We start from the raw sequence: 17358 nt of genomic DNA on the forward strand, positions 1-17358 counted from the left end.
AGCAAGAGAGAGTCATTGGCAAAGGGCTGGGACGCAGTTAAGAGTATGAGTGGTTTTTGTGAAGATGGGGGTTAAAGGACAGTAAAAGCCACTATGGCAAAACTGGGGGGACTTGCCCAGAGTTTGGCTAAAATGGTTTAGGTGGAACTGAGACTGTTTACGTTAGAAGTACATGATCCCCGAGGAGCAGAGAGCCAAGTTCACTTTACTCTTTCCACTTAAAGCTTTTCAGGTGTAAAACATCAGTACACATTGACACATTACTGAATTGGTCCGAAAACCCAAAGTAATACCAGTTAACGATTTCTAAGAAATTTAATGGAGTTTAATATTTGTAAATTGGGTCTGATTAATTTTTCATTGAATTACTTAGTTAATCAAAATAATGATAAATGTATCTGAGTCATATGATTGGGGACTTATATTTGTTTTATTTGTATTTTTCCTGCTGTCTAAAAAGCATGTGTTCTTAATTTTTTTAAAAAAAGCTTTCTTAAAATTAAATATGTTATAACCCTCATTTCTGTTATGTGTAGCTGGCAAAGAGAGACAAGAATAAGAAACTTTGGAGGGCGCCTTCAAGGAGAAGTAGCGTATTATGCTCCATGTGGAAAGAAACTTAGGCAATACCCTGAAGTAATAAAGGTACATACTTTTCACCAAATAACATACATTTGGTGCCTATTACACATGTTTATGGGAAAGAAAAAGTGCTCTCCTTTCTCAGAAAATATTCTCTTGTATGAGACTAATGTACTTAACCTAAAGTGATCTTCTCTAAACCCATAGCCCCTTGCTAGAATATGCAAAACATTAGTGTCCTGAAGAAAGCTATACATCAAAGCTGGGTTGTAATTATTAAAACCTGAAGTGGAAAAATATGTGATTTTTTCAGTATCTCAGCAGAAATGGAATAATGGATATCTCAAGGGACAATTTCAGCTTCAGTGCAAAAATAAGAGTGGGTGACTTCTATGAAGCCAGAGATGGACCGCAGGTATCCACTTTTTAAAAAGTACAGTCTTTAAAACAAAACGTAGTACCATAACCTAAATGAAGTAAATTTCACTACACTCTGGAGCATTGACTTTTGTTAGTTAATTCATGCAGCTATACATATAACTTTGTGGTTAACACACACCAAGGCTTCAATCCACTATATTCCAGTAACAAGGAGCTTTGACATAACAGATTTCTTTTTCAAATTTTTTAAGTAAACTTTCTCCTGTTTATTAATTTTGTAAACAGTTTTATAATTTATACAGGTATAAAAGTATCTGCGTGTTCACATGAAATATAGGAAAACATTAGTTCCCTGAAAGGTAAACTGATTGAAAGGTAAATTAATTTGAATAGGAAAAACATGCTGTTGGAAGTCAGTCCAGAAGGGAATAAAAATATGCCTTAGTTTTTTTGAAAGATCTTGTCCATCTGATTATGCCATGCTACATGATCCATTTTCACGGTGGGGGGGGGCAGAGGGAGGGAGGGAGGTTCCTTAATATTAGGGATGTAAAATTTCTGCTTTTTACAGAAATTTAATTTTTTAGTTAATTATATACATTTCTGAAAATATCACCATAACTCCCTTTTTGCTTATGAGTTAAGTATACAACCTTACCAATCAGCACAAAGAACCCACTGTAGAGACTTCATTTCCTATATTTTTCCTTTATTGTTTTGCTTTTGTTTCTTACTTGGATTCAGCTGCATATGGTTAACTGTTTGCTTTAACTTTATCGGCTCCGTTGAAAGAGGTCCTAGTTAAGGAGTGAAGAGACCATTCTTGTTCACCCATGAAATAGTTCTGTGATTTCAAACAACATCAGAATAATGCCCCCTTTTCCTCAATTTCTTTGTCCGCATAATAAAGGCAATAATAATTTTACTTCTGCCTCCTAGGATTATGGTGAGGTTAAATGAGATCATATGCATGAAAATGTTTCAAAAGGTTAAATTGCTCAGCCAACTGCAGTTGATATTTTCTTTCTTGATTGAATCTTTCTCCCTTTTGGCCCATTATAATGCACAGAAAGACATTTTTTTCTGGCAATATATTTTCTAGTGTGAGTGGGCAGTTTTTCCATCATATCTTACCCTCTAATTTTATAGTTAGAGAAATAAGAAAGGCCTTCCTAATTCTGCAGGAGATTTATTTTGAGAGCTCAAAGATTAAGGGAATTTTCCAGGATCATACAGTCTCAACCAGGCAGAGACATAACTAGAACTCAGGGTTTCTAAGTGTTCTTTTGCATTCAACCTATTACCTATTTTTTATTATTGTCCATGACTTTTTAAGGGACAAGTTATGTCCAAGTCCACTTGTTTCTTTGCTGGTAATTCTAAAATGCCAAAATAGATTTATTTGAGGTTTAGCTTCTTTACTGAAATATATTCTAGAATTTTTCTCTTTTTATTTTTTAAACTTAAAAAAATGTTTAACTTAAACTAAATCTGTCACCAAACAGATTTTCAGAATTTTGGAGTTATTTTACCCACTTCCATATATGCTGGATCAGTTTCTTGTCACAAAAAAATGTTAGAAGACAATAATTTATTTAAAAATTCGAATCATTCTTTAATCTTTTGGCTCATGTTATCAAATCTTTACTTGTCTTATTTCTGCCAAAGGTATCCTTATGTTTTTAAGTTAAATAGATTTTTGTTCTGAGAGAAAAGCTAATTACTGTTCAATACATAAAGGATTTTTAGTTTTGTATCAGTGATAATTAGACTTAATCTATAAAGCCTCATTAAGCAGAGTAAAATGTTCTTTGACATCCATTCACTTTTTATTAAGCATAATCAGTGTTTTCCAAATGCATATTGCTTTGTTGAGAGATCAATTCATGAAGGAAATATGATGAATTACTAAATCTAGAATATGTTAAGCTGCCAACATTTCAGCAGATTGCTCAGGGAAAATATTAGCAATTTTGAGAGCACTTCTGTCAGTTTAAAAAAAATTAGTAAGTTGGATTCGTTTTAAGATACTTTCAGAGAACAAAAATTAAAGGTAAGTAACCCAAAAAAGTTTAGTTAATTAATTAGTGATACATATAGTACATACAGTTGTAGAACCGTATACATTTCCATATATGATCAAAATGTATAAGATATAGGTAATTAGAAATGTATATAATTATGTAAAATTTTCTATGAAAATGAACAAAGATTATATATTTTTGTTAGAGAAACTATGATCTGTAATAATTTGATATGCCTAAACGTTGTAGAAGATGTAAAATATAGTTTGTCCAAGCCACTGTTGCTATGCAGAGATGATCTGTATGTGTTTACAATATGTCTGCCTTTATACAAGGTAGAAAGGGAATGATGACTGTATATATACTGAAAAACAAAACTGCATATTGGAAGTACTGAGAAGAAATGTGTCAAAATTTTAATGATAGTTGTAATGATTGGTGATACAATGGATCATTTTTTTTCTTTTTACTTCTTACAACTTTCACATTTTCTAAATTTGCTTGTATTACATACAACATGAAAAGCAACTTTCTATTAAATAAATACATATGGTACGCCTGGGTGACTCAGTCAGTTAAGTGTCCGACTTTTGGTTTTGGCTCAAGTCATGATCCTGTGGTTTGTGAGTTAGAACCCCATGTCAGGCTCTGTGCTGTTAGTGTGGACCCTGTTTGGGATTCATATTCTCTCTCTCTCTCTCTCTCTCTCTCTCTTTCTTTTTTCTTTCTCTTTCCTTTTTCTTTCTCTGCTCTTCCCATGCTCATGCTCTCTCTCTCAAAATAAATAAATAAACTTAAAAAAATAATAAATAAATACTTCAATCCCTTCTAATAAAGCTAAGCATTCAGTTTTCCAAAGGCATAGAAGTTGTACATAATGATTTCAGATATTACTGCTACAGTTTTCCAAGCCCCATTTATCTATTTTGGGTGTTTAATATTTGCAGATTCATTGCTATTCTTAGTCCCTTTCCTAAACATTTGCATTGGAAAAATAAACTTTCTCCATCATATTTTTCCTTTTCCTCTTAAACTTATCAAAAGTATCCAATATTAGTTCTGTAAGTTGTTACTTTGCTCAAGGCATTTCAAAAATTTCAACAGTGGTAATGCAAAGCTCTATGTTTTTTTTACAAATGAAATTAATGGAGTTTCTACTAGATAATTTGAGTCTGCAGTAGAGAACCATGGTTTTTTTGTAGCAGTTATTTTTCAACTCAAGATTATTTCTGAACTTAAGAGAGAGTATGCATATATTTATTAACAGTAAGCATCTGAAAATATTGACTAACTTTGGATATAATACAGTGGGATGAGAGGTGTGAGAACTTACATTTATTGAAATTTAAGTAAATTCATCATTAAAGGACAATCTAATGATTACTTTCAAAAGTAAGAAAGCAGGGTGCCTGGGTGGCTCAGTCAGTTAAGCGTCTGACTTCAGCTCAGGTCATGATCTCACTGTTTGTGAGTTTGAGCCCCATGTTGGGCTCTATGCTGACATCTCAGAGCCTGGAGCCTACTTCGGATTCTGTGTCTCCCTTTCTCTCTCTGCTCCTCCCCCACTTGCACTCTGTCTCTCTCTCTTAAAAGTAAATAAATGTTAAAAAAATATTTTTTTAAAGTAAGAAAGAAAAGCCTTTAATTCAGAGTTGACACAAGAGATGGTGAGAAAAGACTCTATTCATTATCAGTGTTATTTATTTCAGTCTATAAATGTGGTAAATATAGAATCAGCTACTTGTCAGTATCTATTGATACTTACATGTCAAACACTTCCTACAGGCTTCTATAAAAACTGTGATTTTAGGGATAATAGGCTTCATGGAACAAAATGAACAATATTATAAGGCCATGGTTTACTAGCTGGCTACCTTCTATGTTAGTCAGTGAAACCCTTTTGAAAAGAGTATAAGGCAAATAAATTTTTTATAGATTTCTGCTTCATCACATTATAAAGAACTTACTGAACCTAACATTTGTCATTGTTTTCATTTTATTTTGGTTTTGGGTGTCAGGATAATAAAAAGTAAGGATGAGCTAGGTATACGTTGGTAAATATAAAATAAGATTATTTTTATTTACCTAAATATTATATTTAGGTAAAAGAGTATTCATATTTTATTAGGAATATATGAAGGCTTCACAATAAATTATTAATGACATAGATTATTTGAAATATATGATAATCTACTTTGAAAAGTATTGTGAACTGCAGAGAAGAAAACATTTAAGCATAAATATAATTATAAAATTTATTTTTCAACCAGTATGTTCACATGCATAGACTAATGAATGTTTACTGTATTCAGGCTGTAAAAAAAAAAAAAAAAGAACGATGCACAGAAGGAACAAGTTAAAAGTGACTTAGAAAATATTGCTTTTTCTATTTGAGATGTATATATTTTTAAAAGATATGTATTTATTTTTTAATGGCATAAGACCATGAGAAAAGAAAGATATTTATTTTTCTTACTGAAAAGAACCATTTTTCTTAGTCATTTAATCAATAAATATTTGTGGCAAATACTTAACGTGCCAGGCATTTTTCCCCAAGGTAAATTTTCCTTAAAGGCATTTACCATAAAGAAAACGGTGAACGCATTTCACTACAGAAGTGAACTTGAAGGCCTGGCTTTGAAAAAACAAAACAAAGCAAGTGTTTGTAGAGAAACTAAAAAGTACAAAAGAAATAAAAGTTATGATTACTGGCTTAAAGAGGTAAAACACTAAGTACAATGCTATCAAGTTAAAATCAGGGTTTTATTAGTAAGGAATTTAGGGACACTTCACAATAAAGCAGACAACATACAGTCTCTGGCAAAGATTATAATGCTGGTAATTATTTCATATAAGTAAAGAACAAAAGATTGGGAGTCAGCAACCAGGGTTCTAATTCAACTCTGCTGTTAACTGTCACACCTAATGCAACATAGCTGTGGGGCTATATGGACACTGAGAACATGAAAGATCAGTACCAGAAATCTAAAATACTGAAAATTTATGTCACTAATCTACCAGGTAGGATTTCTGATGGCTAGGCAAGGGCCTATACTAGGAGGCCAACCGTATGAATCCAAGTGTGGAGTTAAGGAAGTATTTGAAGGTCATGACTCTTAGAGGGTAACCTACTGTGAGTAACTGGAAAACAGGGCCAGCCTTGTGGAACAATTGTATCAAACCATATCTTTCTCACTGGTTTTTAATAGGTGATACCCATCTCCCAGGAGATAATCTTACTCTTTCACATCTTTGAAATGCTATTTAGTATATGATATTAATAAACTATATGATTACAGTGGATTAAGAATCCCTAATGCTGTAAAGTTCATGGTACATAAAGTTCTCACTACCTGCTTCTGGCACCATAAAGTAGCCAAATATAGACATAATGCTAAATTATGAAATAAGCATAAGGAAATTCAACAGAACTTTGATTTTTCTCATGATACTAGCTTTAGTGTTTTCTTAAAATAGGAAGTCCTGTCAAAAATATTTGATGCCTCACTTTGCCTGTGCTCTTAAGATTTTTTCTTAGACTCCAGTCAGGATAATTCAGCATCCTATGTTGCTTTGAAAAACTGAAACCTACTTTTCTAGGCCTTAGTATCCTCACCTGTGATGTGCAGTATATATACCATAGGTCTTTAAGATCAATTCCCTTTTAGGTATCACATTCTAAAAGCTTTTTTATAAACTAATTATTGGGAAGTAAAGTGTTCTGAAAGTACACTTACAAAGAAGAAGTAGTGAAAACATCAGTTTTGTTTACCTGAACTGTGGTTAAATTTACTGAAAACTAGCCTGAAATCAATTTGGTAAATGATCAATTCACTGAATGACTAACAAACCTAAAATTGACAGATCAAATATCTTAGTCCAGCTTTAAAGTCTTCACCTCAGCTGTTTTACTACCAGAGCCAAAGACTGGAATAGAGAAATAGGTCCCAATCCAGAAAAATAAGAGTAAAATTTATCCATTCACTTATATAACATCGAGCATTAGAGAAGTATTAGGCATCTCCAATATTAACATGGGAAATAGACTTTTAGTGGCCCAGCACTGCAAATCCATGCTGAAATTGCTGCAGCAAAGGCTTGGTGATATAAAAACTTAAAAAAACAAAAACAAAAAATCAGTGACTTGGCAAATAGATTACTCGGTGAATTGACTTTTGGTGGACTGGTTTTCTTCTTTTACTTACATACTCTTTATCCCCTAAATAAGTCAGCCTACAAGTATGTAAAATCAAACAACATGGGAGCAACAAAACAAAAATAAAGATAAACTCTGATATAAAATTGAAGCAGGAATGAGACTTGAGATTACATTTCATTAAAACTTGAACATATTGCTGGTAAACCACAAATTGACATTAGCTGCCAGTAAAATGTAGGATCCTAGTTAATTACACAATTCAGTGTAAAGGAAAAAATGAGTAAATTGCTCATGAGATGTTCAATAATACTTTGGAGTATCATTTATGAAGAATAATGGAAATGTTGAAATACAAAATCATGTAGATTCAATTTCATATAATTTTTGAATTTCTGAATATAGAAAACATTTTTAAATTATTCATTTAAAATAAATGTTTTTTTAAAGCTCTATTTAGTTTTTAAGATGTAAAATACCTGAGAGTAATGATTTTATTTGCAGGTTTTCTCAAGTATTTTTTCATCCTGTATCTTCAGTTCAGGATGAAAACCTCACTATCATTTCCCTTTACCATGTTACCTAGAGACCCCTCCCAACTTTAATCACCTCTCTGGTCTCCATTCAGACTTTTCTCTTTCATATACAGGTAGTCCTCCCTCCTGAAAGACCAATGTAATCACCTTTCTTTCCAACTCTAATTCTCAAGCCCTAATTCAGACCATCATTATTTTTTTTAAGTGGACAATTCCGACAACTTCTTGTCCCAACCTCTAAACTCTTTTTCAAATTTATTACAACTCAGCACGGTACATTAGAAGATTCTCATTTACCTTTAGAGACTGTTATGTCTTGTACAAAATAGGTGCCTCAACACAAGTTTATAAAACCTTACAGTCTTTTTAAAAAAATTTTTTTAATGTTTATTTATTTTTGAGAGAAAGAGTGAGACAGAGCATGAGCAGGGGAGGGCCAGAGAGACAGGGAAACACAGAATCGGAAGCAGGCTTCAGGCTCCGAGCTGTCAGCACAGAGCCCGACCACGAACTGTGAGATAATGACCTGAACCGAAGTCAGATGCTTAACCAACTGAGCCACCCAGGCACCCCAAAACCTTACAGTCTTATATTTTACTTTCATAGTGCATTGCAGACAATATGGTGTAGTATGCTTATTAATTATTTTGTTTAGTCTTCTGAAATAAAACATAAATCTTTTTTCTTCTTTGTAGTATTTATAGAAATGAAGGTGTTGCTGCTAAAGTTTGAAATTAGTAACTCTTGAAAGCAGAATGATAATGGTAAAATAGGCAATCTGTCACCATCCCCATCATGTTGATCATCTGTTTTCTTTGTATCCATTTTCTTTGTATCCATGTCTTAGTCAAGAAAGATTATTTTCAGGAGCCATTTACTATGTTAGTCTTAGAAATGAAGAAAAAATAATATGCTAACTCTCTTGATGCATAATTTTTTATTGACAAAAAAGCTTATAGCATATGAATCAAGTGATATAAATTCTGTTTCCTTTTTCTAAAAAAAATTTTTTTTTCAACGTTTTTTATTTATTTTTGGGACAGAGAGAGACAGAGCATGAACAGGGGAGGGTCAGAGAGAGGGAGACACAGAATCGGAAACAGGCTCCAGGCTCTGAGCCATCAGCCCAGAGCCTGACGTGGGGCTCGAACTCACGGACCGCGAGATCGTGACCTGGCTGAAGTCGGACGCCCAACCGACTGCGCCACCCAGGCGCCCCTGTTTCCTTTTTCTAAAGAAACATTCATCGAGAAAAATACTTTTTCTTTTTCCTTCTCACTTATTTTGACGACTCCATGAATTAAGGATGTATTTTAAGCTTCAGGTTTTCCTTACAGTCTATTTCTCATTTTCTGAAACCCAGGAGTCAGAAGACTGTATATGTAGCACAATATATGCAGTTCCCTTAACAAGTATTTACTTTATAAATGCCAAGGGCAAAAATGTAAATGAAAATGTCACTATATTTGGTAAATTCTGGACACCAACATAATCTATTCCTTTCTTGACGTAGGTATGTTTTCCTAGCTGAATAAAACATAACTGTAAAAATTGTAACTGAATAAAAAAATAAATTGATAAAACCCTTTAAATTTTGGCTTAAGTTGACTTTATGATTAATAAGATAGTTTAAAAACTGAATGTAGATTCCTTTACAGACTCTTTTATTAGTCTCTCTCTTCTCCAAGTGTCACAAATGTCACTTCTCTATTTTTCAATTTATGTGATGCATACTGCCTTGGTGCCTAAAAGCATAACAGAAAAATAAAAATCTAAACGAATCAAAAGCTTCCCATACTGGTAAACATAAAACTGTTTTGATGACTTTCTTCTCACTGGTTTGTGGCATTAAAATGCAGTTCGTAGAACTGTTGTTCCTATTGACTTCATTTGAAATCTGAGGAAAAATTTTTTACTTCCTTCAGAATTACTTTGTAAAATTAGGGGTGCCTGGGTGGCTCAGTTTGTTAAGCATCCAACTTCGGCTCATGTCATGACCTTGAGGTCCGTGAGTTCAAGCCCCACATCGGGCTCTGTGCTGACAGCTCAGAGCCTGGAGCCTGTTTCAGATTCTATGTGTCCCTCTCTCTCTGCCCCTCCCCCACTCACTTGCTGTCTCTCTCTCTCTCTCTCTCTCTCTCAAAAAACATTAAAAAAGATTTTTTAAAATTATTTTTCACATGAGAATTACTGCAAATAATTAGTATAGACATTATTTTTAACATACAAATATGGATTATATTCATTTGGGTTTTTTGACACAATTCTTCTGTGACATAATCTTGGTCATGCATGCTTTCGTGGCTGAATATTGTTGTCAGTCACTTATCAAATATAAAAACATCTTTGTAACATCAATCAATTACATGTAGAGGTTAAGAGCCCAGGTTTTAGAGTGAGATAGTCCTAGGTTCAAAATACAGTTCTATTCCTTGTTGCCTCTGTACCTCAGGAAATTATTTAACCTTACTGGGTGTGAATTCCCTCAGTTGTAATGTTGGAACAATAAAACCCACCATATTAGAAGTGTTGTGAACATTAATGTATTGAAAATGCCTGGAACAAAGCACAGTGCTTGCAATGTGGGATGTAACTCTCATCCAGGATGGTAGCAGGAGTAGTATTTGTATTTTTAATACCCATTGAATGAGATAATCAAGATTTCTTGCCCCAGATTAGGAATCATGGAATAAAAAGTAACTCAACAACTTTTTATTGTTTTTGGTTGCAGAACTGACTACAGTGGTTCAAGCTAAATTCCTAGTTTAACATTCTTTTAAGAAGAAATTTTGAAAATTTCCTTAACCTTCATATTAAAGGAATTATCTCTCTCTCTTTAAGTTTATTTATTTATTTTGAGAGAGAGAGAGAGAGAGAGCATGTGCAAGTGGGGGCAGAGCAGAGAGGGGGGAGAGAAAATCCTAAGCAGGCTCCACACTGTCAGTGCAGAGCCTGATGCAGAACTCTGAACACACAAACTGTGAGATCATGACCTGAGCCAAAGTCAGAGCTTAACTGACTGAGCCACCCAAGCACCCCTAGAGAAATTATCTCTTAAAAAATTAAGTAACAGGGGCACCTGAATGGCTCAGTTGGTTAAGCGTTCAACTCTTGATTTCAGCTCAGGTCATGATCTTCGGCTGTGCTGACAGCACAGAGCCTGCTTGAGATTCTCTCATACTCTCCCTCTGCCCCTTCCACACACACACCCACACACTCTCTCTCTCTGTCTCTCTCTCTCTCTCTTTCTCAAAATAAATATTTTTAAAGAAGAAGTAAGAAATAAAACTATTTTAAAAGGGTGCCATTCTTCTACCTGAACATATTACTTTAGACAATAAGAAGGTAATATAACAGTGTATTTGTTTTGATTGACATATTGAGGATAATAAAAACCAGACTCAGACTATATCTATGCACTGAGCAGTATTATTCCTATAACGCATTAGCATTATGGTAGTTTATGTGTTTCTCTTGGTGACTTATAATGGGAAATCTCAAATATGTAATATATACGATGTACCCATCATCAGCTTTAGAAATCATATAGCCAGTATTGTTTTACATATGTCCCCATCTGCTTCTACTTTTCCATTTGCTGAAGCAAATCTTACACGTCTTGTTTTATCTGTAAAATATTCAATATGTATCTCTAGAAGATAAGGACTCTTGTTGTTTACAAGAGTACCATTATCACACTTTAAAATTATACTTTCTGGATACCATCAAATGTTAGGCATTGTCCACAGTTTCAGTTCTTTAATTATTCTAATTTTCTGAAGGTTTTATATTTGAATCAATATTGAGATAAAATGTATTTGATACATCTTTTAAGTCTCCTTTAATCTTACAGTTTTTTTTCCTTAAAATTTATTTCTCAAAAAAACTGAGTAATTTGTAGAATTTCCTACAGACTGAATTTTGCTATGTAGTTTAACATACACTTCTTATCCTTTTTTTCCTGTAAAGTTATAGTAATTAGGTCCAGAAACCTCATCACATTTAGGTTTGATTCATTTGGTAGAGGGCAGGATTAATTTATAGGTGATGGAGTGAACCCCCATTAGAAGGCTGATGTTTACCTAGTGGTCTCTCTTTCTGGTGATTGACAACCATTCAGGTTCAATGCTTAGATCCCTGAATCCATCAGGTATTACATTCCTTCTTGATTTATTATCTGTAATATTTCTTTTTTTTTATTTAATGTTTATTCATTTTTGAGAGACAGAGCATGACGGAGGTGGGGGGGTGGGGCAGAAAGAGAGGGAGACACAGAATCTGAAGCAGGCTCCAGGCTCCTAACTGTCGCACAGAGCCCAACTGGGGCTCGAGCCCATGGACCATGAGATCATGACCTGAGCTGAAGTCAGACACTTAAGGATACTTAATCGACTGAGCCACCCAGGCACCCTGTAATATTTCTATAAAGAGAAACTTCCTTCAGTTATTTGGATAGCTTCATGCTTGGTTGAACTGATAATACAAGAAAACAATCCATAGGGGTGTCATCACACAACTAATATTTTCAAATATCTGTCAACTTTATGGTCATTATAGTTTGGAAATGTGATTGATGTGTCTCTATTTATGGGTTTATGGATACATATGTTTATAAATATATTTTTATAGATCTAGATCTCTATTTAAAGTTGAAGTCATTAAAGTAAGAAAACCAAAGATATGCCAAAGGCCATGAACAATTGTAGATATAAATTTAATTAAAAATTAAAATTTCTAAGCTTTATGCTAGCTTTATAATTTTCAGAATATCTGAATTTACATAGAATTTTCTGACATGTTGATCACTTGTGTTTATTTTTCTTTTAATATATTATTTCTGTAAAATGTTAATTAAAAGGGAATGCAGTGGTGTCTTTTGAAAGAAGAGGATGTCATTCCCCGTATCAGGGCAATGGAAGGCCGTAGAGGAAGACCACCAAATCCAGATAGACAGCGAGCAAGAGAGGAATCCAGGATGAGACGTCGCAAGGGTCGGCCTCCAAACGTGGGAAGTGCTGAGTTTCTAGACAACACAGATGCCAAATTGCTAAGAAAACTGCAAGCTCAAGGTAAGAGATAGAATGACACTGTAATGATCATACTAATATGTCTACGCATTTCTTATGTTTTTGAATATGAATGATACTGCTCTCACTTTCTGAAAAGTAGATATTTGTGTTAGAATAAAAATGAGAAAATAAGGAATCTCACTGGTAACTGGAGTTCTTTGATTAGGTAAGCTCCTTTCAAGAGCCATACTCATAAACACATCAGATCGTGTGTGTTTAGAATTACAAAGGTGGGGGATAAGCTTTCAAGGCTTGCACAGAAAGGGAATCACCCAGCACTTGGCACATGCCTTAAGGTGGTGCCAACCTTCTGGAAATTCTCATTTTAACAGCTCCCGATTCCTTGAGGTGGTACAAGGGAATAACTCCAAAATATGTGGATCTGTGGAGTAAATTTTCAGTCAGAGAACTCCAATTACTGGTAAGTAACCCCAGTCTTTTTAGTTTGGGTTCTTTGTAGTCTGGATATATCACATATATTTTCAAAATGGCCAACTAATAGATTTAAATCATAATTTATTTTAAGATCACCAGAAAGTATTACTTTTCAAGCACAAAGTGCTCATAATAACCTCAAATGTATTGTAACTGAAAGCTACACATAACTTATCAACATGAAGTTACCATGCTATGTCTGACACAGAAAGCTGACTAAAATAAAAGAGTTCTGTATGAGTTTGAGTAACTAGGTACAAATGTGAAGCCTCTTAAGGCTATCTGAATATACATCAAAAGAGATGTATTGGTGTCTTATATTCACAAGCATATATAAAAACATATAAATCAATATAAAATAAAGGCTTGATAATAAAAATTGACTTGAAAGACTAACAGGATTTTACTTCTTTGCATGGTTTTTCTTTTTCCGGAAGAAAATCTTGACTTATTTCTCTTTATTGTAAACACTATCATAATATTGACTTCTTTGGAGCTGTTTTGTTTTTATTATAAAATAAACACCCACAACAAAACTCAAAGAATAGAATGCTTTACAAATAAGACACTTGTTCTCACTCACTTTAAAATAAAAGACACTCATGAGCGGCATCATTATTAACAGTTTTTTATAAATCCATCCAGAAATGAGTACACACACTCCTACATACACACACACAGTCATGTGACACAATATATGTGTACATATACATATGTAATATATTGTATCATATATATCTTTTCATTTGTAAAATAGATGGGCTTATGTACATCCTATTCAACTTGCTTAATTTATCCACTTAATTTATTCCACCTAATTTATCTCGAGCATATTTCTATATCTGCAGTTAAAAATCAACCTTAGACTTTTACTAGCTGAATAGTAAAGTGGTGCCACATATGGCTCTACCTTCAGTTAATCAGTCTCTTTTGATGACTATTTGAGCTGCTTCCCAGTCATTGCTACCACAAATGGTCCTGCAATAAACACATATTACACATTTATTCATATCCTTCTATAGGTATGGCTATTTCATAGTATAAAATTGTAGAGAGAGAATCTTTGAATCAAAGGGTATGTGCATTTTCAGTTTTGGAAGCTAGCAGGCAAATATTGTCTCCAAAAAGGTTGCGCTGATTCATAGTTCCACTGATGGCATGTAAATTAACTATCTGGCATGTAACTTAATGTCATATAAGTTTTTCTCTCTTGTATGTTAATGAATTTTTTTAATTTGCTTGTTTGTGTGTATATGTATGTATGTATGTAATTTCTATACCCAATGTTGGCCTCAAACTCATGACCCCAAGGTCAGGAGTCACATGCTATTCTGACTGAGCCAGTCAGGAGCCCCAAGAGTGAATTTTTTTTATGTTATTTTATTTGGTTTCTGTTATGATTTTTATCTCCCCTAAATAGTTATTAGTGAAGGTTGATAAAAAGTTAATATATTAAGAGATACAGCTATAAATGATGGGTTTTTAAAATTAACATTGTCAATAAACCACTGACTCTTCTGATGAATGTATAATAGTGATGAGTGTGCATTATTTGCATAAAATAAGAAAGCTTGAAATTAGCGGATACCCAAAGCATGGGCTCTTCATGCATGTCTTGAATACCTACTACAAATACTATTAATACTTAGTATCTAAAATGGCAGCTTTATATATGGAAAATTAACTAAATTTTATTTTAACAAAATAAAAGGCAATTATTTAACTTTTACCCAAATGTTTTTTTCTCCCTTGAGATTTCAAATTGGTTTGTATTCTGTTACATAAGTCTCCCTTGTTGTATTATGTTGCATTTTGCAAATTCTGTTACCTTTCACAAGATTATGTATATGTTTTTTCCTCAACATGTATATAAATGTTAAATATTTAAAAGTAAATTATTAATATTTACCAGCATATATGGTAAAATATGCATATTTTTTTCTTGGGAAGAAAGGAATGAATCAACTTTATCACTCCTTTTATTTCTGAAAGGCTTCTACATTAACAGGTTGAGGGGGTTATTTGAAGGTATTCTAGAAGTTTCTGTCATATTATCCTACTAGGCCTCACCTAGACTGAACTACTGGACTTAATTTGAAGTAAAGTTCAGAACAGCAAAATAAATGCAAATTTTGAATGTACACCCAAGCATTATGACATGAGAGTTCTCTAATTTCTCTAGAAAATAAAGATAAGAATCTGGCAGTTTTGATATGAAAAGGACTATTGACCTAATATATAAACCTGCCAAAACTATTAATACTTTAAATTTTCTAAGATATGAAATAGTACCTCTCCCTTTCATATGTCATAGAATCTGAGATGCCATAGTCATTGCAATGTACCATTATTTCAAGATGTACCACTACAAAAGAAAAGTACTGCCAATTGTCACACATATTCTGATTTTAGACTGTGTTTAAAAATTGCATCTTAGAACCAAAGAAAATGTGGTGTATCTAAAATATCCCTAATTCTGTGTGAAAATAAACTATTTCAAAAGTAAACTTTTATCTTTAAATTAAATGGATAGGTAATTTCTTAATCCATAAAAGATCTTTTTCAAATTAATATTTCAAAAGTTATTTATGAGTTATTGGAGGATTGGAGATATATTTTAGCATCATCTTCTATTAACCCGTCCAGTTTACTAGATAAAGTTAGACGCTTTACATCCCCTCCCCTTTTTTAAAGTCTTATTAATAGAAAATCAGCCATAGTAACCAATGTCACTTCTGCTGTTACAGGACAGAGGGTTAAGTTCTTATCTAAAATCTCAAGGCACTCAACTTTTCTTAAAGGTTTTTAGAACTAGGATCATATAGACTGTGAAGTCAGAAAGACTTGGGTTTATATCTTGGCTTTGTTATTTAACCTTTGTGAGCCTTGGTTATTTCTCTTGTAAACTGGGCATAATGTTGCCTATCTCATAAGATTGTTATGAAGATTAAATAAATTTATGTAAATTTAATACAGCAGTTCAATAAATGGTGGAAAAAATTAGTAGAACTCAAGTAATTAATATTCATTATTCAATATAATATATAGATTTCTTAAAACTCATCTGCTACAAAGTTTAAAATAATGTCTAATGTAAGGTGGTATTTTATGAGTGATACTATGATACAGCACTATTTATTTATTATTTATTTAATTTTTTTTTTAACGTTTATTTATTTTTGAGACAGACAGAGACAGAGCATGAACAGGGGAGGGTCAGAGAGAGAGAGGGAGACACAGAATCTGAAACAGGCTCCAGGCTCTGAGCTGTCAGCACAGAGACCGACGCGGGCCCGAACTCACGAACCGCGAGATCATGACCTGAGCCGAAGTCGGATGCTCAACCGACTGAGCCACCCAGGCGCCCCATACAGCGCTCTTATAGTTAAAAATATGCTGACAAGGTTTGCCAGCAGAAGAAAGCATGACATACTTTCCATGTCAGTTACCTATTGCCATAGTAATGTTGGAAAACAACCAACCACACAATTTCAGTGATTTATAACACTAAGCATTAATTGTTGCGCAGATCAAAGCAGCTGGAGGTAAGTTAGGCAGCTCTGCTGATCTTGGCTGGGTGTTTTCACACACGTGAAGTCATCTGACTCCATGTGTCCCAACCTTCAGCAGCCTCGCCCAATCATGTCTTTATAGTAAAGGGCAAGCAAGGCACAAGCGAAGAAATAGAAAGAGTACAAGTATATTTTCAACCTTCTTTGTGTATCACAACTGCTAACATCCTATTAGCTAGTGAAGATCACATGTCTGAACTCAGAATCAAGGGACAAGAAGATAAATATATGTCACCTCTTGATGAGAGGAACTGCAAAGTCACATTGCAGATGACATGGAAGAGGGAAGAATGAATAGTTGGGGCCACTCATCATGTCAGTCTATCCCAGTTTCATGCATTTGTCCTTAAAAATTATGAGAACTAAGTTGTCTTTAAAACCCCTTGACATTCTGTACTCTTTATTTAGAAGATTTAGACCCTCTCCTTCATAAATGAAAATGTCACTGGATTCAGAAACTACCATTTATATAGCTGATTGTGATACTGAGTTTTGGAGGCTTTGCATTTGTTCTATGTTGAGTCCTTTTTCCTTTTCATGTATTTTGTTATTTTTAAGACCAAAGCTAAAGCACTATTTTTGCATACTAGCTACTACTTTCCT

The 17358-nt window shown here is 33.6% G+C and overlaps 1 protein-coding gene across 17 annotated transcripts in view; it reads left to right on the top strand.

Moving 5' to 3' along the window:
- BAZ2B (bromodomain adjacent to zinc finger domain 2B) overlaps positions 1-17358 on the top strand; it is a 328851-nt gene that overhangs the window by 236051 nt on the left and 75442 nt on the right. For 11 of the 17 annotated variants that reach the window (XM_047083187.1, XM_047083186.1, XM_047083193.1 and 8 more), the window contains 3 exons: positions 537-645; positions 896-997; positions 12538-12748. In XM_047083187.1, the coding sequence (XP_046939143.1) occupies positions 537-645; positions 896-997; positions 12538-12748 (422 nt within the window). The remainder of the gene's footprint in view (positions 1-536; positions 646-895; positions 998-12537; positions 12749-17358) is intronic. The other 6 variants (XM_047083192.1, XM_047083202.1, XM_047083199.1 and 3 more) reach the window with 1 other exon arrangement.

This window comes from Lynx rufus, unplaced genomic scaffold (assembly GCF_022079265.1).
Source record: "Lynx rufus isolate CCGP_SWC_20201006 ecotype Redwood Valley unplaced genomic scaffold, mLynRuf1.p SCAF_2, whole genome shotgun sequence".
NCBI classification, from domain to species: Eukaryota; Metazoa; Chordata; class Mammalia; order Carnivora; family Felidae; genus Lynx; species Lynx rufus.